We start from the raw sequence: 25,161 nt of genomic DNA on the forward strand, positions 1-25,161 counted from the left end.
GAAAATCTTACTATGTCCTTACTTCTTGCACTAAATCAAACCGTTGGTCATAATAATTTTCATTGGTGTTAATCTTATCATCAACATTGCACTAGATCAAACCATTAGTCATAGTAATTTTCATTGGTGTTAATCTTATCATTAACAGTTTAATATTACAAAGAAGCCCTTGAAAAGCTCCTCTATCTCAACACAACCAAGACTCCCAAGCCAAAATGGAGACAATGGGTTAATTAGGAATGTGCCTAAAATTGTGTTTTCGATATTTAATTTTACTACATATTTTTGTTGATGCGTAAAGAGTAGTCTAGTTTAAAGATCGATAAACGTCTATATTTTATAACAACATTAGAACAAGGTATGAACTAATAGCATATCAACAATAATATTCTCTCCATCAAATCAATTAATTAAGACAAAGCTTGGGATGGTAAGTATTCTAGGTGCTCTTATAATAGATACCACTTTAGTTATTAATGATAACATATATTGATATAGTTTTGATGAATTGATAATGTAGTTGAATAGACATTTGCTGGACGCATGAAATTTAAATAACATATAAAAATCGAGTGACTATTTTCCCACCTAAATTTTGATTGGAATAATGATTTCTTACAAGTTTGAAAAGATTATTTGTCCAAATGTCATTTATTTTTGTTAATGAAAATTATTACATGTAATGCTAAAAATGTCATTTTGTATGGACAATTTTATTTTTTCTTTTCCTCTTTCTCATTCTATTTTCTCTTTTTCCTCTCTTTTTTGTCCCTTCTTACTATCAATAGCAAAGTCAATCGGTTCCCATGTTTGATCAAATTCGAATTTCAATTGATTTCTCAAAGTTTATATATGACCTCTCTAACAACGTCAATATGACCTATGTATATGTTGAAAGGCTAGATCTCATCTCTCTACAGTTGACAATTATGGTAATATCTCTTATTTTTGTTTATATCTTTTTTCTTGTCATGATTGTGTCTTGTTTATTTTTTTTTACTGATTATCTTTGTTGTTATAATTATGCTCTTCCACTAAGTTGTGATTCTTCTATCTCTACCAATGACGACCTCTTTCTTACGCATGAACGATTGGACTGCTTTTGCCCTCATCAACATTGCCTCCAACTACTCTCTCTCAAACTATGGTTGCTAATAGAGATTTGCAAATATTTTTATAATTTTAATAAAATAAAAATAAATTAATAACTGACATTTGTATTAAATATTCAAGGAAGTTTTGTAATTTCATTAAAAAGATAAATTAATAATTTATAGTAAATTAAATAGTTTTTATTAATAAAAGTGGATAATAAATAGATAAATAATTTTTTTAAATTTAAAGGATGAGAAATAGTCATTTGGCCGCATATATATTGGTGAATTTCAACTTTTAAGATTATAATTGTTTGGTGATCAAATGACTATCTCTCACCCAAGATTTGATCAAATGACAGATTTTTTTAACTTAAAAAGTGAAAATATGACGCGGATACCTAATCTAGCTGAGCTGAGCTTTCAAATCTCCTGGAATTTATCAAGAAAGCACAAGAAATGATCAAGGGTAAGCGAATTCATTTGGTGTTTACCTCACTGCTAAGGCTCCTGGAGAGAGTCAAGAAATTTAGTGGCCCTGAGGCGTGAGGTATGCATATGCTAAGTTCATTAATTAATTATTAACTCTCTCAAAGTACCATGAATTGCCAGAGTAATGCTAAACATATGAATGTATCCTTGCGTTGCAGGCAGCAGCTAAATATTATGAAGGCCACATGACTATTTCCCACCTCAGTTGAATGTAAACCCGATTTCTATTTATGAGCGGTTAAAATTAATAAAAATAATTAATTTTAAGAGTAAAATTATTATTTGGTTAATAATATATTAAAAATAATAAAACATTATTTATTCCTTCTAAGTTTTTCAACTAACAATTCCTTTTCCATCTTAAAAAAAAATTAAACTTTAAAAACTCACATTTCTCCCCTAAGGTTTTCTTCTTTTCCCCTCCCCTTCTCCAATGTTGTCATAAGACAAATTCTCTCTCCCTCCCATTTTCTAGCTTCTCTCTCCCTTTTCTTCACCTTTCTGGTGTTGGAAACCAAAGACTCCAAACGAAGCCTTCAGACAAAGAAGACGCTTCGTCTCTTGCTTCATCTAGAGACAAAGCCTCGTCTTTGTCCAAAGGTCTCCAATTTCCAACCAAGGTTATGTCTCTGGATGAAGCGTCGTCTTCATCCAAAGGCTTCGTCTAGAGTCTCTGATTTTTTATGTTGAAAAGGTGAAGAAAAGGGATAGAGAAGTCAGAAAAGAGGAAGAAAATGGGAGGGAGAGAGAATCTGGTTAGTGATGGCATCGGAGAAGGGGAGGAAGAAAATAAGGAAACCCTAAGGGGGAAATATGATTTTTTAAAGTTTTTTTTTTTTTTGAGGGGGAGGGGCAGGGGGAGAGGGAAGGGAAGAAAATAGTTAGTTTTCTAAATTTAGTGAAAAATAAATAATATTTTATTATTTTTAATATATTACTAATTAAAAAACGATTTTACCTTTGAAATTAATTTTAATAACTCATAAATAAAAGTTTAGATTTTCAATATTTAATAGGTGAGAAATTGAATTTACATCCAACATTGGTGGGAAACAGTCATTTGACCTATTATAAATTACAAAATTTAAAGAATTAACATATATTCGTAAATTAAATTTCAAACTTGATTTAATTATGCGTGACTTGTTCGTCCCTCCTTGAATACAATTGGGGATGATAATCAACAGAAGACAACCAATAGATGGGGACTTCAACTTGATTGATTAAGAAATCACAGAATTGAGCTACCTCTTAATTAGCAACACTTATTTGTGAAGGATATGTGGCCATCTAACAACAACAAATTATACCATACTAAGACAACCGTATTACTCACTTAATAAATGTCACAGCTGAATTTGTCCCGCAAATTTTAATAATACGAATTACAACTTTGACAAAGCGTTAGACAATAGTCAAAATCAGACAAATTCCGTGCTCACAATGATAAATGTGTGGGCCACCGAAAAAGGGAATATATTATGGACATTCCATGTTCCTTAGTCTACATCTATGTATCTCTTTCTCAATCTAACGGATACATGTCCAAATTATATAATTAATTTTTTTGTCCAAGGACTTATTTCCACACGCAAGGTTTGTTCTTCTCCCATTTCTCCATCCTTTTAACTTTGAAAAATCTAAAGACTTATCCATCAAGCATTAATTTAAATAATTTCAATTAATTTAAGGTTTAAATAACCATTTTATCATCTTGTATTTAATAATAACCAGAATACCCTTAATTTTAAATAATTATTTTACCATTTTCATTAAAATGATCAAAATACTTTCTTATTTAAATTTATTAATTAAAAAATATGATTTAAATTACCAATTTAACCTTTATTATGTATGATATGTGATTACCAAATCGGTGCTCCTCAAGTTTTGCATTCTTTATTGTGGTTGTGATTTGTTCTTTTATGTTAATTGCATTTTAGGTAAAATAAAGGGTCTGAATTGTTGGGTTGCATGAAGAGTAAGATTGGATTACATATTTATGTTTACATAAATCTGGAACTCTAGAATACATGGAAATGAGAATTCTAGAAATAAAAGCAACATCAGTTTATAGAAATAAAAGCATGAATGTATTCATGCAATTATGGAAAACATGGAAATGCATTCATGTTGAATTCTAGAAATGCAACATGAACTTCAACATGAGAATTCTGGAGATGCAATTACATGGAAATGAGAATTCTAGAATTACAACATCAATAGATGGCAGAAAGAAACAATGAAAACAGATAGTAGACTCCAAAAAGAAACTTAAATTTATACAGAATGAAAACAATTCAACAAAAACAAACCAACTCAGACGAGAAAAACAAATCAAACTTCAAAAAACATCAAAATCAGTTCATGAATATATACATACATACAATTCAACAGCATAAAAAAACCCTAAAAAAGATACCTTACTAAATTTCGACAACAAAAAACCCTAAACTTCTGAAACATTAGAATTAGTTCACTTGTTATATACACACGTCGCAAAGGAAATGGAAAATGAAAGGCCAAAAGGATTACTTTCCTTTTCCACTTTCCCTTAAATTTGCAGGACAAGTCGCACTTCCTTATTCATTTCAAGATTAATAATCACTTTTTTATTTGCCCAAAATTTTCAAATATATAAATGTTAATCTCTAATCTATTGGCTGATGCATTTACAAGTGATCCAAAGCCGCTGATTTTTGTCAGAAAATTAAAGCCGTCAGATCTCATGCTTATTTAAGATGCCCACAAAGTTTGAAGATAGTCAGAAGCTTTGTTCGTAGCGGATTTTGGTTCCGCAGCACATGTGTTGAGATCACATTTACTCATGCCAATGTACTTTCGTAAATTGTTGAGGTATTCAGCCTGACGTGCCAATAAATCGGATATGTTATTCATGTGTTCCAAGTTTCACCATTAAAGAAGATAACGTAAAATTACAGCCCTGAATTGTTGTCGTCGCATTAATTGATTTTAATATTTTTTAAAAATATTTTATACTTAAATATTTTAACGTTTTGCCACGTGTAAAAATTGTGACAAACAAACTAAAGTACTAGTGCAACATTTTCTTTAATTGCGATGACAGAGACGACGTGGCATTTTACAACCCTGAAATTTTGCCGCCCAAATTAATTGATTCGTAGATTTTGTTTTAATAAACAAATATTTTATTCGTTTATTTTTCTAAGAGAGAAGCGCATTTATTTTAATGCCCTTCTAACTTATGGTTTCCACTTAAGTTAATTTTTTATTGATCGAATTTCAAGTTTTTCGAACTTAACAGGTAAAAGTATGGGAAAGCAGCAAATTTGGGTTGAAGCATAAATATTGCTAGTTGTAAATTAAGATGAAATTCGCAAGAGCTAGCTTTAAAGCTATATTATAACCGTAGTGATCCAACTGTACGTATTAGGCAGGTTCTAGCCAACCATGTTCAATCAAATCAATTAGGCAGTCCATCAAATTATATAAAGAGTAGAGTTTCTCTGGTTAGCTGAGAGATAGACTCAAACAAGCAAACCTACAATGGATGAGCTGAAAGAACCTGTAAGCCCCACGGGACAATACTTGAACAGCTCAGCTCTTTCGCTTTCTCTTCTTTGTTTTCTTGAATCTGAAATACCAATTGATGATTCTCAAACTACCTCCTTACTAAAGGATGTGTTTCTTCCCATCAACTCACGCTTCTCCTCTATCATGGTACTTAATCTCTTCGCTATCCTTCCAGTCTGTTCTACATATATATAGTTAGTAATCTCTGTGGAAATTTATCAACAGGTTGTGGATGAAAATGGAGAGAAACAATGGAAGAGAGTGGAAGTTAGGCTGGAAGATCATGTAAACGTGCCCATTTTTCCGGCTGGACTTTCACCGGAATCTTATGACAACTATCTTGATGAATATATTTCCAAAATAGGAATGGAAGCGTTTGCAAAATCTCGACCTTTATGGGAAATTCATATATTCAAATACCCTACAACCACTGCAGCTGGTGTTTTAATATTCAAACTTCACCATTCGCTTGGCGATGGCTTCTCTTTAATGGGAGCTCTTCTTTCTTGTTTACAAAGGGCTGATGACCCTTCTCTTCCTTTGACATTTCCTTCTGTTCGGTTACTTTCCAACAACACCAGCTTAATGAAGATTTTGCCTAAAATTTTCTCTGTGGTATTTAATACTGTATCAGATTTCTGTTGGAGCGTGAGAAAGAGTACTGTACTTGAAGATGATAAAACTCCAATAAGATCCGGGGATGATGGAGTTGAGTTCCGGCCAATCAGCATGGCGACGATGGGATTTTCGCTTGATCACATCAAGCAAATTAAGGCCAACCTTGGAGCGGTATTGTTAATAATATAAAGCTTAACTTCTACTGTTTTCATTTACACTTGAACATGTGCATTCATCTTCACCACCATTGACAAATGAAAAATAACTGCTCACGCCAATAAAACTGTGGTTACCGGTTTGAGCATATAAATAGATATATTTGATATGTTATCATGTGATTATGTAATTTTGAATTAAAGATAAAATAATATCTAATTACGTAATAATATACATAAATATATATCTATTTATCTATTCAAAATAAATATGTATAATATTAATCATATTCACAACAACCTTTGATGATAACAAAGGGATTATTGTTTTCTAGGTGATTAAATGATTATTAAAGCCCCATCAACATAATATTATTGGTAATTTCTTAAAACTTTTTCTTATATAAAATAAATAAAAAAATATAACCCCATATATAATTAAGATTTCAATTTAGGTGTTATTCATTTTTATAGTGGTATTTATCTATATGGTGATCCTAGATTATTATTGCGTCATTTAAGACGAAATATTTAAAATATTTAAGACGAATTTTTAATTTTTTGAAATAAAAATTTTCCTTACCTTTTATTAAATTTGTTGTAGTCTATTAATATAAGAATGTAACATGTAAGTTTTGAAGTCCAATTTAATATTAAAAGACTGAGACAGGATTAGATAGATGCTTACGTTTGTTCAAATGACTTAAACAAATTAAATGTAAATTTATGGTTGGCACCATGAACAAACATAGGCTCACTTAATAAAATTTAAGATGGGATGTCCAAAGATGGGCCAAAAATCTACGTTACTTCTGAGAACTCCATATCATATAGGGTGTCTGATTACGTGCACCATATGATATATTGAGAGTCAGAGAAAATTAATGCCACCGTTGGGAGGAGAGATAACGATTGGTTTGGTTCCCACTCAATCTTATGTAAGGTGATTATCAATATTTAATGCATGACTAGATCTTGATGATGACAGACTCTTAATGATGTGATTACCGGAGCAATCTTCTTGGGGTCTCGGTTGTACATGCAAGAGAAAAGTAAGGAGTCGAGCAAAGCACAATCCACAGCACTTGTGTTGCTTAATACCAGGATTTTTCGAAGCTACGAATCAGTAGAAGATATGGTTAAACCTAATGCCAAGACTCGTTGGGGGAACCATTTTGCCTTCTTGCATGTAGCCATGCCTCCTTTAGCCGAAGCTTCATCTACAAATCCATTGGAGTTCGTTTTCAGAGCTCAACAAATCATCAATGTCAAGAAAAACTCTTTAGCCGTTTTCCTCACTGGTCAGCTTCTTAAGATTCTGAAGAAACTTAGAGGCCCTGAGGTGCGTATGTATTATTATAAAATTTACAATAATGTGGCTTTATAATTAATTATGAGATTTCGGTGTTGCAGGCAGTAGCTAAATATATTCACAATACCTTAAAGAATTCTAGTATGGGAATCACAAACCTTATCGGGCCAATAGAAAAATTGTCTTTGGCTAATCATCCAATTAGAGGATTGTACTTTACAGTGCTTGGTGCACCTCAGGTATGTACTTCAGTTATTTTACATATATATATATATAAATTAGCTGAGTTTGATATTAATCAAGAATGTCAAGAAATTAAAGCAGTAATGGATGGGATGAATTGCAGAGTATTTGCATAGCTATAGTAAGTTATATGGGAGAGCTCAGAGTTGCTGTGGGAGCAGAAAAAGACTTCATCGATGCCAAGAAGTTGAAGTCTTACATAGAGAAAGCATTCCAGATGATATTCAAAGCTGCATGTCAAAAAACTGATCAACAGCCAAAAGAATAAGGAAACGACGTGCCTAAAAGTGCTCTTTACTCTTAAGTAAGCAAATTTCAAACAAATTATATGTGTGGTAATTCAATCGTGTATTGTATTATTTATCGAATTACGTATCATATCATATGATACGACTTATAAATAATAAAAACTATAATTGACACATCATCATTTTTTAAAATATAACAAACATCCGTGAAAATTTAAAATTTTAAACTACTAATATATCATTTTTTCTTCTAAAAAATATATTGATCTATATTAATTATATATATTATATCATATCATATAATACGTTCATTGTATCATATTAATTCGATATATCTCATTATACATATCATTTTTTATTTGTATCGTATCCATAAATACATGATTATTCATGCAACATGAGTCAATACTATTACGTGTTTTTTTTTCTTTCTTGTAAATATTTTTCATGAGCAAGACAAACAAATAAAATCTAAGAAGTTTATAATTTGAACAGTTTCAATATTATTCATCCCAATTACTCGCAATTTTTGTGCAAGATGTGTTTTTTGGGGTATTATTCACAAGAACTGAGGTTTGAGTTCTTAGCTTTACCCGGTATGACTTAATCAATAGACTGAACAGCTTCACGAGGGAAATTAATTAGAATAATTTATTTTTAAAAATAATATTATGTGTATCTATTTTGAATATATAAATATATACATATTTATATATAACATCACATAATTGGATGTTACTTTATCTTTAATTCAAAATTAATTAATTATATAATAACACATATAAATATATATATATTTTTATATTTAAAATGAATATATATAATTTTATTGCATTTTTAATACATAATTTAACAATTTTTTATAAATTATATGGATACAACTAAAAAATGTACGTTTCGTCAAAAATGTTCAACTCCAAAATTTATGATAAATAATGACTAATTAACCGTGATGAAGAGTAACTAAGGGTAATGAACATTGACTATGATCGATAAAAAGTGATTAGGCGTGTGTGTCTCATCATTGTGTAAAATTTTGTAGTCCATTTACAAGTTCACATCTAACGCTCATTCCAAACAAACAGAGGAAACTCTACATTTTGGTAGCAGAAGTCATGGTCTCTATTAGTTATCTCTTTTCGCTGTTTCAACTTACTCTTCTTTTTATGTCTCGCCCTAAGTTTGGGATCATCGTCTTGGCCATCTCTTATCCATGGTGTTTAAGACTGTGTTTGCCTCCATATTCGGTGTAGTTCATAGTCCAGAAAATCTCCCATCTGTATGCCATGTGTGGCCATAGTATGATGTTTGTGAGCTTAGAGAGAGCAAAGTCATGTGTTTTGAGTAATCATAACTGAAACACAGATTGTTTTGTGTCTATGTCGCAGCACAGTTTTTTGCTACCCCAGCTTATCACGAGCAAAAAGACCATGCCGCAGTACAAAAATTATTCTTTAGTGGCGAGACCCTAGAAGCAAACCCAAAGAATTACGTCTTTAAAGTTATGTTTAGTGGAAAATATAATGTCATAAAGTTTATGTCACGGCATTGAAAAAGTGCCACCATGACATAATGTGAATCCAACATAGATAGAAAATCTATGTTGCGATATGAAAAAGAGAATATCACGACATACAACATCACACTGCTAAAGTTAGTTTATGTTAGTTTTCAACCTATCTAAGATCTCTTACAGTATCTCTAGAGCTTTGAGAGGACAAGAGGTATAGTTAAGAGAGAATTGAGGATGTTGGATTTATGGACTTAAGCTAAGTTAAGAAAGTAAAGTAAAATATGTCATGCTAAGTTTCATTTATGTTTTGACTTGCTATCAAAGTTACTTAAGGTATGACTTGTCCATGCATGACATAATTTTATGTAAGGGCATGCTAGAGGTAAAGAAAAATTGTGACATGTTTTAGAGTTTTATAAATGCATTATAACATATCAAGGCATGTGAATAGTCTTATGCATGTTTTCCATATTGTTGAGCATAAGCATGCCGAAGAAACCAAGGTCCCAAATGTTCACTGTTTATAGTTTGTAAGACTCAACAAGCATGCATTTCATACCAGTTTAAGTCAAAGCTGTTACGATAGAAAACCCATTAAGTTTCTATAATATATACATCCACAAAAGGCAAGAGGTTTGACAAAGTGGACTTATGCAAGACAAGCCTACAAAGTTGTATGCATAGAGAGCACGATCAAGGTACAATTGACACCAAAAGTCAATTTAAAGATAAATATTTGAAGTTAAGTAAATAATATTTTAAGTGCCTAACATTTAAAATGTGTAAGTTGTTTGCATGGAGGCATTACTTGATCTAAGTTAAGGAAATTTAGGGGCACTTGTCAAACTGAAATGCATTATCTAAACTACTAAAAAATGTTAATAAGACAATCAATATCTTTATCACCCATGATTTTGTTATACCTTATCTATTGACATTTTCTAGTTTCATACATATCTAAATATGATTTTGTTTACGATTAACATGGAGATATTTGTTCATTAATTAAACTAATCTTTCGAACATTGTGTTCACAAGAATTTTTACTATTTTTCCTTTGTTTCTAACGAATTTTATACTGTTACCATTTGTCCTAGTTAATTTTTCTCTATATTAAACCAAAATAATAATAAAATTCGATATATCAATAAATTTTACAATGGTAAAATATAATTTAGTAACTAAATTAATAAAAAATTTCATAACTAAATATATAAATATAATCTTAAAAAATTTAATTATATAAAAAAATTTCATTTTTCATATCCTATACTAATATTGAAAAAATAACAATTTATACCCACACTATAAAATATCAACTTACCTTGCAAAGTAAAATATTAATTTATTCCATTTATGTAAAATATCAAAAACTATACATATAAAAAATTTCATTTAAGTACGCATATATAAAATATCAGTTACCAATAATATTTTTCTACTTTAAAAAATTATTTTTCAACCATTTCTATCATATGTATTTTTGAAATGTATTTAAAATTATTAAATCAATTCAACATACTAAAAATCAATATTGAATAGTTAAATAAATAAAATTTTGGATTAACGTTTATATAAATATTTGGATTAAACAAACTTATTTCTCCATGATGTTGACATTTCAGTAAGGGTGTGAAAATAAGAATTTTGAATATTTTAGGGTTTGATTGTTTATATATAAAATGGAAGTAGTTTGGCGAAAATTAGTTGTATTCGTATTATCATTTGTCCGGTAGAGCTGAACGTTTTTTATTTTGGTGATTTTAATGAATTTTCCGAATTTTAATTGAAATTTATATTTACCGTAGTCAGATACTGCACAAAATTTCTCCGTACCAAAAGGTCAAGAGCTGGCAGAGCGTGCTCTCGCCTGCGCGCAAAACCTGTTTGTAAAAATGTCTGTAACAAAACTATCCCTCAACTTCACCATTGAGTTGTTGTTAAGGCCAACCCTCAAATTTTAATTAGATCTGCTTTGTTTTTAAGGTATTAGAACGTTAATATTTTTCTCTGAGCACAGAGATAGTTCAAGCTTGACGGGAGATTTACAATGATAAAGACTCTAGTCCCACCTTGCGAAGTGCGTATATTCTTCTTAGTTTACTACTTTTATATGAACGTAATGGCGTATATTTTTGTACTTGCGGATACTGTGCTGTAATGTTTTTTGTATTTTTGTAGGCATTGAAGTTACCCGTTGCAAAGGTTTCTGGGACTAAGCACTCCAAGCAGTTAAAGTACAAAGGGTTGAGAATGGAGCTGACTATAACTCAACCTGATGATTGGCATCTTCACCTTCGAGATGGTGACCTTCTTAAAGCTGTTGTTCCACACAGGTTATTTTACTTTTAAAATAATGTTCTTTAATGTTTTAATTGCCTTATTTTTTTAATTATGACTGCATGTTTGTGTTTTGATCATTGTATTTGTATCCACTTATAGTGCAAATTATTTTGGAAGGGCAATTGTAATGCCAAATTTGAAACCCCCCGTCACCAGCACAGATGCTGCTGTTGCTTATCGTGAATCCATCATGAAAGCTCTGCCCACTGACAGCAAATTCACTCCACTTATGACACTTTATTTGACGGATACCACTAGTCCCCATGAGATCAAGCTTGCAAGTGAGTACAACTTTCTGTATGGTTGTTGCATGCCTATTGTGTTAAATTTGGAGATTATAATTTTTTTTTTCTCACAGTTTTTGGTTCAACTCAAATATGGTTTGGATACTAGTTTATAAGGCTTTTTGCATTAATTGATATAATCTCTTAGTCTTTCTTGGCTTTGCAATTGAAATTTATTGACAGAAACAATGCACTTCGATTAATCTTATAGCTTAAGAAGGGTTATGATATTAATTTCTCCTAATACAATTCTCACTTTTAGACTGTTTAAATGTCTCACAGAATTGATAGGTAATAAAACTTTGAAGTTCGCAGTTGAATGCGTTTGATTCTGGATCTCTTAAAACCCAATAGTGGAGGATAAAGTTCTAATTATCATTACAGGAATGATGCATATAGATAAGTTCCTTGTTATTGGAATTGGAGGCTTTCTAATTGAATTAAGGCTTCATGATAGTTGTTTCTTCCTTCATCTATTACATAGGGTGGTAAATATGTCTTACTGTTTGAGTGATGATGTGGATCACTTCGACAGGAAGAAGTGGGGTTGTATTTGCTGTTAAGTTGTATCCTGCTGGTGCTACAACAAATTCTCAAGATGGTGTTACGGATCTATTTGGGAAATGTTTACCTGTTCTTGAGGAAATGGCTGAGCAGAATATGCCATTGCTGGTAATTTTATTGTATCAAACTAATTTTACCTTGGCTTCTTTTTCTATAACTTTGTTAGTAGTGTCCATAAGTTCATATTAGATAGTGCATTATGCTTTGACAATAATTTCCTTGCAAATGAAAACATGATCAAAAGTTCAATGGGCATAATTTTTAATTTATTTTATTTGTGGTATTGCTTTTTTGAATAGAAGGTTGAGAATTTGGCATGATTTTGGGGTGTAGCTTATTGACTGTCTGCCTTGGATTTTGTTAATTTTGGTTTGTAGTTCTATATCTTATGTTTTGATGCAAGACTTACAAACAAGGAAAACCAATAAGTCCATGGTGGAGAGTCCTATTTAACTTTCCCATCTTTAAAACCTTACAAAGTATACAAGAATTGACAAATTGAACATGTTAATGTTCTGCCAAAGAAATCTGGTCAAAATGTTCAAAACTCGTGAAAGTCCAAATATAATTAGCAGCTCTTGTGAAGTTTGAGGCTTGAGCTTCTCCTTAAAACATGGATTGGTATGGTACCATATACGATATGGTTTTGTATATTTCCACTTTGGTGTTTCCCTTTTCTGTTTTCTTTGCCCATTTTGGAAGATGTTTTCCCCATGAAATTTAATTTGCATTTGATATTCTATTTGTAGGTTCATGGGGAGGTTACAGATCCTAATGTTGACATATTTGATCGTGAGAAGGTCTTCATTGACACCATTTTACGACCTCTGATTGAAAGGCTTCCAAAGCTAAAGGTTGTGATGGAGCACATAACTACTATGGATGCTGTTAAATTTGTTGAATCTTGCAATGAGGGTATGCAGATTCTTTTTCATTGAAAAGTTTTGCCTTAAACCTTTGCTTTCCATTTTTATTCTTTGTATGGGTTAAAGAAAATGTCTCTTCACTGGATTGCATTTTTAGATCTACAAAATTCACTGAAACTATATTTTTCAGGGTTTGTAGCAGCCACTGTTACTCCACAGCATCTTCTTCTCAATAGAAATTCTATCTTTCAAGGAGGACTACAGCCACACAATTATTGCCTTCCGGTACTAAAAAGAGAGATTCATAGTATGTTCCATCCGGCAATTTAGATATTCTTTATCATATATTGTTTTCTTTTATTGGTCGATGAACTTCTTGGCTTAGTAATTTAGAGTCCTTCAAAATCACATAAAGTTGTGACAACACAAGTTTATAAGGATTCCTGTAAATGGCCAACACACGTGTGCCATTGTTTTGATGCACCTGACCTGACAGATATGGTGTTACCAGAACAATAGTTTCTTATACTATACATTTCAGTGACAGAAATAACATCTTGACACATGAACTTGGTAGTGATATATCATTTTGGACTGCCTATGTCAGAAAACTAAGGGTTAATGTCTGGTTAATAGCTAGACGAGTGCAGGATTACCCTAAATTTAGGTTTGTATCATGTATAAGAAATATTGTACACTGTTTTTCTTTTCCCCACCAACTTTTAAATATCCTAATTTATGACTGGTTTATCTGACTATTTTGTGTTGTCATTTCTATAGAAATGTAGACCTTTTTTGGGAAAAATGATGGATGGTGAATTATCATTGCTGTCTCGTCCTTTGTGAATTATAAATTCTTGTGCAGTATGAGAATGTATCAGTTTCGCGTTTCCTTTTCAATTCCCCTCCTTGATCTCATGCCTTGTTTCCCATCTAGGGCAAGCTATCGTTTCAGCCATTACCAGTGGAAGTAAAAGATTTTTCCTTGGAACTGATAGTGCTCCTCATGAGAGAAGGAAAAAAGAATGTCCTTGTGGATGTGCTGGCATTTACAATGCCCCTGTCGCATTGTCAATGTATGCCAAGGTTTTTGAAGAGGTATGCCTTTTTTCATTGTCCAGTCCTTGTCAAATGTGTAAACCCAAAACCCTACATGATATTGACTTGTTTTTCCCTTGTTTCAGATGGGTGCCCTCGACAAGCTAGAGGCATTTACAAGTTTCAATGGACCAGACTTCTATGGGCTTCCAAGAAATACATCAAAGATTAAATTGAGAAAAGCTTCATGGAAGGTGCCTGAGGCTTTCTCATTTTCATTCGGAGATATCGTTCCAATGTTTGCAGGCAATACACTTGAATGGCAGCCATCCTTCATTTGATATACTGCAATAATATATAGAGATTTTTCTGTTCATTTGTTTGTTCTGCCAACACAGAATAGTTGTTCTATGAAATGGTTGATTTGTATCAGATGTTTCTGCTAGAATCAATTGAATTTTTCTTTTTACTATGCACTTGAGTCTTTTAGTGTACGCAGCTTGGTCAGCATTATTATAAAGACTACATTTTTCTTCAGTTTACTGAAGTATATACATGTTTTAATGAAAGTAGCTAAATTGTATGCATTTTTGTTTTTCAACAATGTTATATATATACATAATTTAGTAGATTAATGATATATAATAAAATTATACGTATTATACATAAATTTTATATTTTTAATTATTTTTTTATAATATCTTTTAAGTTTTTCATATTTATTCATTAATAATTTTTTTAAATATGTTGTAATATTAATAATAAATAATCAATAAATTTAAGTTTATCAAGGGCCGTTATATTTGCGGTTTCACCCAACTCCTTGGACAACTAGACCACACCAAGTGGCAGGCCTAAACAACCACACTAATTGACAAGGCACCCCAAGGCACGGTGGACTGGATCATAACAGGTAAAACTAAAAGGCTGAAGGACTTATCCCATCCAATGTTCTTGTTTCTGAGTTTTTATTTTTTACCTTTAAAAATTTTAAATATCCAGAATAAATAATTAAAATTAATAATTTTAATAATAAATTTATTATTTCAACTGTAACATTAAAAATAAATTAAAATTTAATATTATTTTTCCTTACTAAATTTTAAAAATTAAAAAAAAAATTCTAACTTAAATTTAAAAAAAAAAAAATTATAGGATTTAATTTTTAAGTCTCTGACATCTAATTCAATATCAACGTTGACAACGAATATCTCATAATACTTTCTCTCTCTCCAACATTCAAACTTTTACCGTTTAAAAATTTGAACAATTATTGATAAGAGAAAAAGATAATGAGAGAACAATCACGGAAGAGGAAGAGATGAGGCTAGAGTTTAAAAACTAAACTTTAATGAAAAAATATCATTTTTTTAAATTTATCTTACTAGAGAATTTATTAATTTTTTAAGATTTAAAAAGAAAAAAAATATTTAAAGAGTTAGATCTTTATTAACTTTTAAGAGATATGAGAATACTTGAGATGGGAAATTGTCCTGTGGCCAAACTAAAATATAAGAAAACAGCCAGGAATTTCGTCAAGCACATTGTGAGTCGCAATGAACTGCACCAGTACTTCTTCCAGCAAGGTACAGGGACTATAGAAGCAACATTAAAACAGGTATGCTACCGTGAAAACGTGTCATTTACGGTAGTAACACTGCTTTCGGTTAACAATAATTTAATCAAGAAATACCAAATTTTAAAATGAAAGTAACTACCCAGAAAAGGAAAAGAGAAGAAAACATCAAGTATCAGAGACGAAAATCTTTCTCATACACAGTAGGTGGAACTGCGTCAGAAGGTGTCCTAAGATTTTCTGATTTTCATCATCTTGATGGTATTAATCTCTCAAAAATTAAGCAAACCCAACTGACTTAAAAGTAAACAATGAAAACAAAAGACATGAATCAGAAAGAACGTAGCGAAAGAGATGATTTTGATCAGATGAATTAATCATCACCCGTGCTTTACTTTCTTCATTTTCATGGTTGAAAGTAAAAAATACAAAGACAAATTATTCACAAATCGTAAGAGTGAGAAGAGTTTTTAGGCGGCGAAGTAACATAAATTGTTAATTATAAGGAAGAAGGCTTGACCAGAAGCCCTAGAGAAGGCACTTTAAAATTTGGCCTGTTTGGTAACAGGCACATGTTTGTTATTGGTTATGGTTTTCCCCTGTTTGGTTCCAGAGTCTCATTGACGAAGGGCAACTCACATAAATGCATATAAAAGGAAAAATAAATAAAAGAGAAATTAACTAACATAGCCATTGGGTAGACGGTTAAAATGGGCAGGATAACCCGAAGTATGGAAAAATAGCCTGGCCCGATTTCTTAGTGTAGTAGTTGGGCAGAGTCTTGGGCCTAGACACAAGGCCTATAAGTCAGTCTAGCCACTTACTGTTTTTATAATTATTAAAATAATTAAATAATAATTATAATAGAAAAAATTACTTTTTAATTTAAATTAATGGGTTAGTCTGTTACGGTTTGGCCAACAAGACTCGTTACTAGAGGGATCGACCTAACTTTATATATATAAAGTTGTATCGAATAGTCAGCCTCATATTTCTAATGGGCCGATTTGACCTATTGCCACTTCTACCAGCGGGTATGCAATATTAGCTAATACTCTAGTGATTATACCAATATAACAAAGAGACTTAAATAAGAGTAATACTACGTATACTCATTTTGAGTACACAAATATATACTCATTTATGTGTCATCATATGATTATGTATTAATTTATCTTTAATTCAAAGTAACTCAATCACATAATAATACATATTAAATGTATACATATTTATGTACTCAAAATAAATACACATAGTTTTATTATTTAAATAATATTTCTTTATCCTCATATGTAACACTAAGTAAACATTATTCTCAACTTATCATTTTCAACTATAATTTCATCAAAAATTTAATTGCAAATCAACGAATCAGATAACAAATTTGTATTTATGAAGGTAATTAAACATTTTATTAAGTTTTTCTTATATTTTTAAATAACAATATAATTATGTATACACACTTTTAAGCACACAATTGGATATATAAATAATGTGTTATTATGTGATTGAATGATTTTAAATTAGAAATAAAATAACATCTAATTATAGATTATACATCATCTGTGTATTTAAAAGTGGGTTTACATAACACTGCTCTTTTCAAAAATTGCATTCGAAATTTAAAGAATTATTATAGTAAGAGTGATTTGCTTCTAGACTGAAAAACTTTAATATCAATTATTTTTTCATCAATTTCTAGTTATTGTTATGAATTTTAGTTAAAAATACGATATTATGTTTGGTTTATTAAAGTTTTGTTTGACAATTGTTTGAATAATGAAAACAATCGTGTAGGAGGGATAACACCTATCATTACTCCTACCTTTTTTTTTTTTTTTTGTTTACTTATGTTCTATTTAGATGATATGACTTTAAAGTACATAATATATTTGACAATAAAGATATTTTACATTATGCATTTTAAAGACATATATTAGAAAATGGGTTTCAATACAAGGTTTTACAGTTAACCAAGTTTCGATAGAAGATCAAATGTTTGTATAACCAATGTCGATGGTAGGCACGCGCAATTAGGATTAAGAGTTGTGACTATTTCCAATTGTGCCGCTTAGATTATACCCACATTTGTCATTAAGATCAAATTATGCTCTATCATAGATAGGCCAATGCACATGCGCTAAGACAAATGTTAAAAACAATGCTTATCATAATTGGTTGTTTTTATATATTAAAAGAAATCAACATTGATATTGTAGAATGACACAAGATTGATATTTTATACACACAAATATGGTGTGCAAAGAATTGAGCTTTAAATATGTTGAGAGGTTCATCAAATAAGTTGTTCCTGCTTCCACTTGAACACTATTACAACCTGATAGTAACATAGCCCCAACATAGTGACACATATTAAGGTGCACAGTAAGAGCTTTTTAGAAGTATTATCTTCTGATTATTTGTTTACGAAACACTTTGTATAACCGTAACAAAAGATGGGTGTAATATGATTTAACTGTTGATATTCAATATTAATAGAAAAAAGAAACAAAGATGTGGCCTTAATTTATGAGGGAGATACATGAGTGCATTGGTGACATTCCTAACCTGTCAATTATTTCACATCAACACCAACCATTATAGTTGTTGTTGCCAATATTTTTCCTAATGCCCACCATGATTATTGTGCCCAATATCTTAAAGTCAACATACATGTTAAGTATAAAAGATAATGAGGTTAACCCTGACAATGATACTCAGTATCTTATATTGGAAAACTCTAAAGAAATATTATGCCTCCGATTTTGACGATATTATATAAAGGATTTATGATGTTAACCTAGACGTAGTTGGTTAATTAAATAACATTGGGTACCGTAGATTGGTGTGTACTCATTTTAGTGGAGTTTGGTACAATATAATAATGACAAATATCACCGAGTCCTTTAAAGTCTTAGCAAAAAATTTTTGTATGTTGTCGATTACCATGCCTATGGGATTCATTCGGGGAACATTATAAAAATGTTATAGGCAAAATATTGCACGTAATTTAAGGACAAATTCCTAAATCATATTACTTGGGATTATTTTGTTTTCTTATGCATTTACTAATAGCAAATGTTAATTTTTTTTTTTTAGATGGTTGTATGCTCAACTGCCTTATGGGCCAATGAAAAAGTAGTTGGACATGTTCATAAATATGAAGTTCACAATAGAAAATATTGACATTGTTGACTAACTGTAAAGGACTTGCACTTGCCAAAAATTTCAACATTTTTATTAATTTCCTTATACAGGCATTTATTTTACTTAATCACATTCTTACAGATTGTTTATAAGGAAAGTGTTTATCCATTAGGAGATCAATCAAAACGAATTCATCTAGAAAATCATTTTCTTAGATAACCCCCCATAAAGGGAACACCAATGTGCAAGTTGACTGTTAAGTCATAGTAGACTACCATCACATAGAAAGAAAGTTCATAAACATTATTTTAGTCAATGCCAATACTCTGACCATACTAGACTTAATTATTGGAGTTTAACCCTTGTGCCCAATGCATCATCTTCATGCATATTCGCCAAAGGTAGTGGGTGCAACTTATTGTGTAATGGTCATAATTTGTCATCATGTCACCAAGGACAACAATCAAACAAATACCAAAATTGATTATGTATTTACTTGATTAATTATGTTCATGTGTGTGTGTGTGTGTGTGTATATATATATATAAAAATCATTGGCCAAAAGACTTGTTCCAACCCAAAGTTTGGTGAAAACTTAAACTTATGTTTGCTAACTTTTAAAAATTTAAATATTTATCATTCCATTAAAATTTACTGTTAGAGTTAAGGGTAAATTTTTACATTTTTTCGTAAGTTTAAAAACTAACAATTTTTTCTCACCTAAAATTTGAAAAGTGACAATTTCTTCCTTATGGTCTCATTTTTTTCCTTTCCTTCTCTAGTGACTGTTCTTTGACCAACCTCCCATACCAATGCGCCCTCCAGTCTATCAAAAGAAGATGAATAGTCGGTCAACCGAAGGTTGGCCAATGATTCATCTGCAGAAGTTTTTGTGATAAATTGTTAGTTTGGTCAAAGGGGAAAATGTGACATTTTTCTTCTATCAAACTTTAGATGAAGAAAATTATTAGTTTTTAAACCTAATAGGAAAAATGTGATAAATTTTTATTTTTTTAAAAACAATTTAAGCTAAATGATATTTTCATTCTTAATTTTAATAGTAAATTTTAATAAAATAATAGATATTTAGATTTCTGATAATTAACGGATATGAATTTACGTTTTCATCAAACCTTGGGTGGGAGTAAGTCTCTCGGCCTATATTGTTTTTTTCATTCATTTGATGTGATAGACATTTTAGAAGCGATTGTGCTTCATTACTACTTGTACTTAATTTCGTTCCATGTTAAATATTTGTACGAGTATTTGACAAACACTGTGGAACTTAAATATGGTACACAATTTGTACTTAAGTCTATGTAAAGTCTTTGGTGGATCATCTTCATGTTATAAAACATTATGAGCTTAGACGGTGTTTATTACTTGTCTCTTCCTAATTAGCGTCAATCAAATTATTATTGCTTTACGAATTATGCTGTGAACCACTAAATTTGATTTGTGATGGAATATTTTGTCGCTATTCTCCTGTGAGATCAATAAAAGAAAGCAAAATTCAACACATTTCCTCTTTGGACTTTTGCCTCTTGCCTTGGATGAGACTATTAGGAATAAGCACCTTTACCAATTTCATTTTGGCTCCTTTCAGGACAAATGATAAAAGGCAAAGACTCCAGGCCGTGATTTTTTCACATCACCAATAATATCCATGTGTTCTTCGCGTCGTCATCAGTTTCAGGTGCTTAAAAAAAGAAGAAAAAAATTGCTGTCAACTACCAAAATATATTAAAACCATGGTCTTCAAGAAAGGAAAACACATGTTCAGGGAAATTTCCAAGATTGTGTTGAACTATTGATACTTCTATCTGGATTTGCATCTCAATACATATTAAAAGCAGGACTCAGAGATCCCAACAATCTGGGTCGATCTCGAAGTCCCATAATTCTGGAGAATATAACTCTGCTTCACTTGTGGATCCAAGCACAAACTGCTTTAATCTCTCAGTTATTTTTGCTGCTCCAAAACTGAACATTCTATCTCCCATCTGCACAAAACAAGCCCAGCAAAACTATAACTTTCAGTTTCAACCTTAACATATATGAGATAACAAGAATATAGGAATTGAGATCATATATTGTTAGTTAGCTAGTTACCTCTGCGTGAATTACTTGGAAAATCATATTTCCGACTGTTGAACAATTGGCATTTACAACCTCAGCACCATCTTCTTGAAGAATGCGAATAACCTCATAAAATATGAATTGATTATCTACACCAGTTGTCAAAACTACCTCTAAAGTAGAACCCATCTCATGAATCCGAATTTCAGGTGCTTTTGAACTTGCTGCCAAAGTTGCAGGACTATTTATGCAGGCGTGTGATCTTTTTCTCCCCATTAAACTTTCCTTCTTCATTTTGCAGTCCTGCAACTTTCCCTGTAAACTCTTTATGTAGTTTATAGCTTCATCTATCTGATCCGGCAGTGGCAGTAATTCCTGCATACAGATATAACCCATGTTTTCAAAACATACACCTAAATATAAAAATATTCCTTTATTTTGAAGTAAAAGAGAAAGAGAGACAAACCTTGGAGCTTTGATTAGGGAGAAGAGAGGTGAGATTATTATAGAGGTTCTTCATATGATTCCTTCTATTCTTCTCAATGATTTTCCTCTCTATCTTTGTGGAAGATGAACTTGGTTTCCTCTCCATATCTTTTCCTTCCAAGTTCTGCATTAGATATCCCATGAAATCAAATTTCAAACAATCTATCTAAATTTTGCTGCATATTGGCACATGGCATATCTTCATATATACGCAAAGCAATCACCATCTAAAAGGGTACCTTCTAAAATTAGTTAAATCATTGGGGTACTCAAGTGTACGTCAGTGAGGAAACGTCACACTGCACTCATCAGCCACCAGTATGGAATCTTACCACCAGCAACAATATTTACACGTATGTTTTCAATATCTTCTTCCAGGAAAGTGCTTGAATAAGTCCTTTTTCTTTTTAACGCACCTTTAGAGTCAAAAGATATTCTATTTGGAAGTTCTCGCACTGGAAAGCAGTGTGGGTGATTATATCTTATTAGATTTTCACACATCCTTTGATAAATGGGCCGCATGCATACACATATAATATTAATTAATTAGATATTATTTTATTTTTAATTTAAAATTATATTATTATTTAATAATATATTTTAAATAAATAGATATAATTTTATTATTTATAAATAAAATTTAATTTCTCACTTATCTCTTTTATTTTTCTATTTGAGATTTATGTGTCCCAATGGGCCCCTGCCATGGCAATGTGGTTTATCTTAATTGCAAAAGTGCACCTTAAATCCACTCTATTCTATTAATATTTGTCAAGCACTTTATAGTTGATGTGCCCCTAGATTAATGTTTGAATTTCTAATAATTATATATAAAATATTATTTTATTTTTAATTTAAAATTATTTAATTATAATATAATATATGAATTTTTAATAACCGTAAAAACATTTTTTAATGACCCCATTTTTTCAAAGACATGAAGGCCCACCTCTGTTGACTGGGCAGTGCCCATCTGAATTATTTAACCTTTTCTATTGATTGCAGAGCGGCACGTCAAGAAAATAGTCATCTAAGAAATCTTTCACCGGGACCCGAATTTATATAGTAACATTGACTTCTACAGGCTATCACATGCTAAAAACTGTAGATATTTCGGCTCCATAGATGACGACCACCCAATTGACCTCATCTTATCGGAATCGAGAGGTCTTTCCACTACTGTTGACGCAGCATCAACCGAGTCCTGCCCACAAGGTCGGTTGAGAATTCAAAAAGTCAAGTCCATGCCATCTAATGTCACCAAGAAGCATTTATTGTTGCCACATGCAAGCTTCTTCATCTCAGCATTTTCCTGGAAAAATCCCCTTCTCCAAATCAGTAAAGGTTTTTTTCATGGAACTATTGAATTAAAGCATGAGGTTTTTACTTGTAAAATAACTACTTCCAGGAAGTTGCTTGTCTTGATTTAGGCGTAGATAGGAGCCATTCCTTCTGTTCATATTATGATAAAACCAGTGGCGAATTTAGAGATATAGCAAAGAAAAATTAAGATTAAATAAAATTAAAAAAAAAAATTTATAAAAGAGGTAACAAAATTTTTTTAAATCCAAAACAGTTAGGTGACCGTCCATAACGCCTTTGAGGCCTCCTTCGGATAAGACCCTCAAGAGAGAGAGAGAGAGAGTGAATATTTTAATAAATAACAATTTTACAAAGACTATGATTCTATTAATCGCTTTAATAATATAACATATGATCGAAATCTTTACATTATTCCTCGTATAGATATAATAGTTTATTAAATGAGAGCTTTAAGATAAGATCAAATCTTATTTAGATTATGTGGCTGTGGATCACATGCCTGAAGATGAAGTTTTCCCTCCACCACAACTACAAGTCAAGTCTTGCAATGTAAATGTAACTAAACAATCAAACATTAATCAGAAATTAAAAATAATTAAACTTATATTATATGGAGAGACAACATAATTGCAAAATATAATATTAAAAAGCTACTATCATAGCAAGGAAGAAAATAATTTATGTGTAAAAGGTAATCGTATTGTGGGATTCACCGTCCAAGACTAACTGTTCAGAAATTAAAAATAATTAAACGTTTGTTTGATACTTTAATGAAGTGTTTGGATTTCCATGTGCTTAGGGAGAGCAAATTGCGGTCTGAGCTTAAGTTGTAAGTATGGCTACGCATCAGGCCATCAATAATTAATTAGAGATTACGTTTCAAAATTAAGTATCTAAAAGTCATATAAAATTGTTCTAATGACACGTTTATTAGGTTTAGAATTCATCCGTAATAAATCGATCCGACCCGTTTGTAATTAATTGTGAATGGATAGGTAATAACAATTGAGGTGGCGGTTGGGACACATTAAAATGTCCCAACATCTACCAAAAGTAGAGGGTTACGCTATTATTTCGTTGTTTTCTCATCTGCCAATATGTGCTCAGGGAAGCTGCCTTCCTAAGACACCAAAAATAGTCTCACAAATACAGAATTCAAAATGCAGTTCTCAAACAAATAGTATTATGAAAGGGAAAAGGACTATTTTCCACTCAAATTTTAGCCCAATCTCAAAGTCATACTTATAGAAGATAAAAAACTCAAACTCTCACCCATGACCAAATTATTGTTCAAATTTTCAGTTAGAGACAGGGGTAAAATTGTCATTTTACTTATAAACTTTGAATTTCAAAATTTTTATCATTTTCCCGTCCAAGTTTAAAAACTAATATTTCAACCCATCTTCAAAGTTTGAAAAATTTAGATTTCACCCCTAGACCACCGACAATCGACTCTTTCCATCGATCTCCCTTCTCTGGCTATAAAAGATGACAAAGAACAAACCTTCATCACTCAGATCTGGACAACGAAAAGTCGTTCAGATATATAAGAACAGACGAAGGATGACACGTTTGTCATCCTTCGTCGTTGCGTCTAGAAGACGCGACAAGCGATGAAGCGTCATCCTTCGTCATTTGGGTCATGTGACGAAGAGATCTTTGTCTCTTCGTCGCACCACCGTCTTCCACTAGGAGAAGGAGGAGGCCATAGACAACTTTGGAGACGACGTCGAAAGATGAAATTGAAGAGTGGGGGTGAAACTGCTGTTTTTGAAAGTTATGGGGGCAATTATGTTTTGAAAATTATGGAAACCCTAGGTTTGGAGGTGAAAATGTTACTTTTCAAAGTTTAAAAACTTTAAGTAAAGATAAAATATTAGTTTCTAAAACCTAAGAGATGTGAAAAGTAATCAACTTTATAATTTTTAATATAAATAGTAAAATAACTATTTTACCCCTCCCTTTAACAAAAGTTTGGTTTTAGGTGAGTGTTTGAGTTTTTCATCTCCCGTGAATGTGACTTTGAGATTGAGTTAAAATTTGAGTGAAAAATAATCATTTTCCCTTATGAAAAAGACTAATAGTCAAACCTCGAATTGTTACTGATTATCTAATAAACAGATTTGACAAATTCAAGTGTACTGATTTATATTTTCGATTTTACAGAATTTAATTTGGCATGTATATTTTCCAACAACATCAATTATATACATTTATTAAATATT

The 25,161-nt window shown here is 31.3% G+C and overlaps 3 protein-coding genes and 2 non-coding genes across 7 annotated transcripts; 2 read left to right on the plus strand and 3 right to left on the minus strand.

Moving 5' to 3' along the window:
- The first annotated feature begins 5,071 nt into the window (after window positions 1–5,071).
- LOC123195848 (wax ester synthase/diacylglycerol acyltransferase 3-like) lies at window positions 5,072–7,893 on the plus strand. Its single transcript, XM_044609711.1, has 5 exons — window positions 5,072–5,288; window positions 5,367–5,930; window positions 6,903–7,256; window positions 7,328–7,465; window positions 7,573–7,893. Exons 1-5 carry the CDS (start codon window positions 5,115–5,117, stop codon window positions 7,735–7,737), a joined length of 1,395 nt encoding a protein of 464 aa, XP_044465646.1. The 5' UTR covers window positions 5,072–5,114; the 3' UTR covers window positions 7,738–7,893.
- Window positions 7,894–10,977: 3,084 nt separating this feature from the next.
- Window positions 10,978–14,862, plus strand: LOC123195802 (dihydroorotase, mitochondrial-like). Of its 3 annotated transcripts, XM_044609645.1 has the most exons (9): window positions 10,981–11,127; window positions 11,217–11,310; window positions 11,412–11,566; window positions 11,673–11,854; window positions 12,393–12,529; window positions 13,171–13,336; window positions 13,478–13,594; window positions 14,225–14,385; window positions 14,472–14,862. In XM_044609645.1, the coding sequence occupies exons 2-9, from the start codon at window positions 11,281–11,283 to the stop codon at window positions 14,664–14,666; spliced, it is 1,143 nt and encodes a 380-aa protein (XP_044465580.1). In that variant the 5' UTR covers window positions 10,981–11,127; window positions 11,217–11,280; the 3' UTR covers window positions 14,667–14,862. The 3 variants fall into 3 exon arrangements, with proteins under 3 accessions (XP_044465581.1, XP_044465580.1, XP_044465579.1); XM_044609646.1 differs by having other exon boundaries at window positions 10,978–11,310; window positions 11,691–11,854; XM_044609644.1 differs by having other exon boundaries at window positions 10,981–11,310.
- A 1,206-nt stretch (window positions 14,863–16,068) lies between these two features.
- Window positions 16,069–16,161, minus strand: LOC123197103. The gene has a single exon (XR_006497804.1). It is a non-coding gene; the product is annotated as a small nucleolar RNA snoR31/Z110/Z27 (small nucleolar RNA).
- A 64-nt stretch (window positions 16,162–16,225) lies between these two features.
- Window positions 16,226–16,313, minus strand: LOC123197104. The gene has a single exon (XR_006497805.1). It is a non-coding gene; the product is annotated as a small nucleolar RNA R32/R81/Z41 (small nucleolar RNA).
- A 4,455-nt stretch (window positions 16,314–20,768) lies between these two features.
- Window positions 20,769–21,807, minus strand: LOC123195980 (transcription factor bHLH162-like). Its single transcript, XM_044609857.1, has 3 exons — window positions 21,594–21,807; window positions 21,161–21,502; window positions 20,769–21,051 (listed from the first exon to the last, which is right to left on the minus strand). Exons 1-3 carry the CDS (start codon window positions 21,753–21,755, stop codon window positions 20,908–20,910), a joined length of 648 nt encoding a protein of 215 aa, XP_044465792.1. The 5' UTR covers window positions 21,756–21,807; the 3' UTR covers window positions 20,769–20,907.
- Between the last annotated feature and the right edge of the window lie 3,354 nt (window positions 21,808–25,161).

The sequence above is a fragment of the Mangifera indica genome, chromosome 14 (genome assembly GCF_011075055.1).
Source record: "Mangifera indica cultivar Alphonso chromosome 14, CATAS_Mindica_2.1, whole genome shotgun sequence".
Lineage (NCBI taxonomy): Eukaryota > Viridiplantae > Streptophyta > Magnoliopsida > Sapindales > Anacardiaceae > Mangifera > Mangifera indica.

Coding starts and splice junctions, on each gene's coding strand:
- LOC123195848 (XM_044609711.1), top strand. CDS start 5,115: ATGGATGAGCTGAAAGAACCTGTAAGCCCCACGGGACAATACTTGAAC. Junction 5,289..5,366: donor CACGCTTCTCCTCTATCATG/GTACTTAATCTC, acceptor ATTTATCAACAG/GTTGTGGATGAAAATGGAGA. Junction 7,257..7,327: donor AGAAACTTAGAGGCCCTGAG/GTGCGTATGTAT, acceptor TCGGTGTTGCAG/GCAGTAGCTAAATATATTCA.
- LOC123195802 (XM_044609644.1), top strand. CDS start 11,281: ATGATAAAGACTCTAGTCCCACCTTGCGAA. Junction 11,311..11,411: donor CTCTAGTCCCACCTTGCGAA/GTGCGTATATTC, acceptor GTATTTTTGTAG/GCATTGAAGTTACCCGTTGC. Junction 12,530..13,170: donor AGCAGAATATGCCATTGCTG/GTAATTTTATTG, acceptor TTCTATTTGTAG/GTTCATGGGGAGGTTACAGA.
- LOC123195980 (XM_044609857.1), bottom strand. CDS start 21,755: ATGGGATATCTAATGCAGAACTTGGAAGGAAAAGATATGGAGAGGAAA. Junction 21,503..21,593: donor TCCCTAATCAAAGCTCCAAG/GTTTGTCTCTCT, acceptor ATCTGTATGCAG/GAATTACTGCCACTGCCGGA. Junction 21,052..21,160: donor TCCAAGTAATTCACGCAGAG/GTAACTAGCTAA, acceptor TGTTTTGTGCAG/ATGGGAGATAGAATGTTCAG.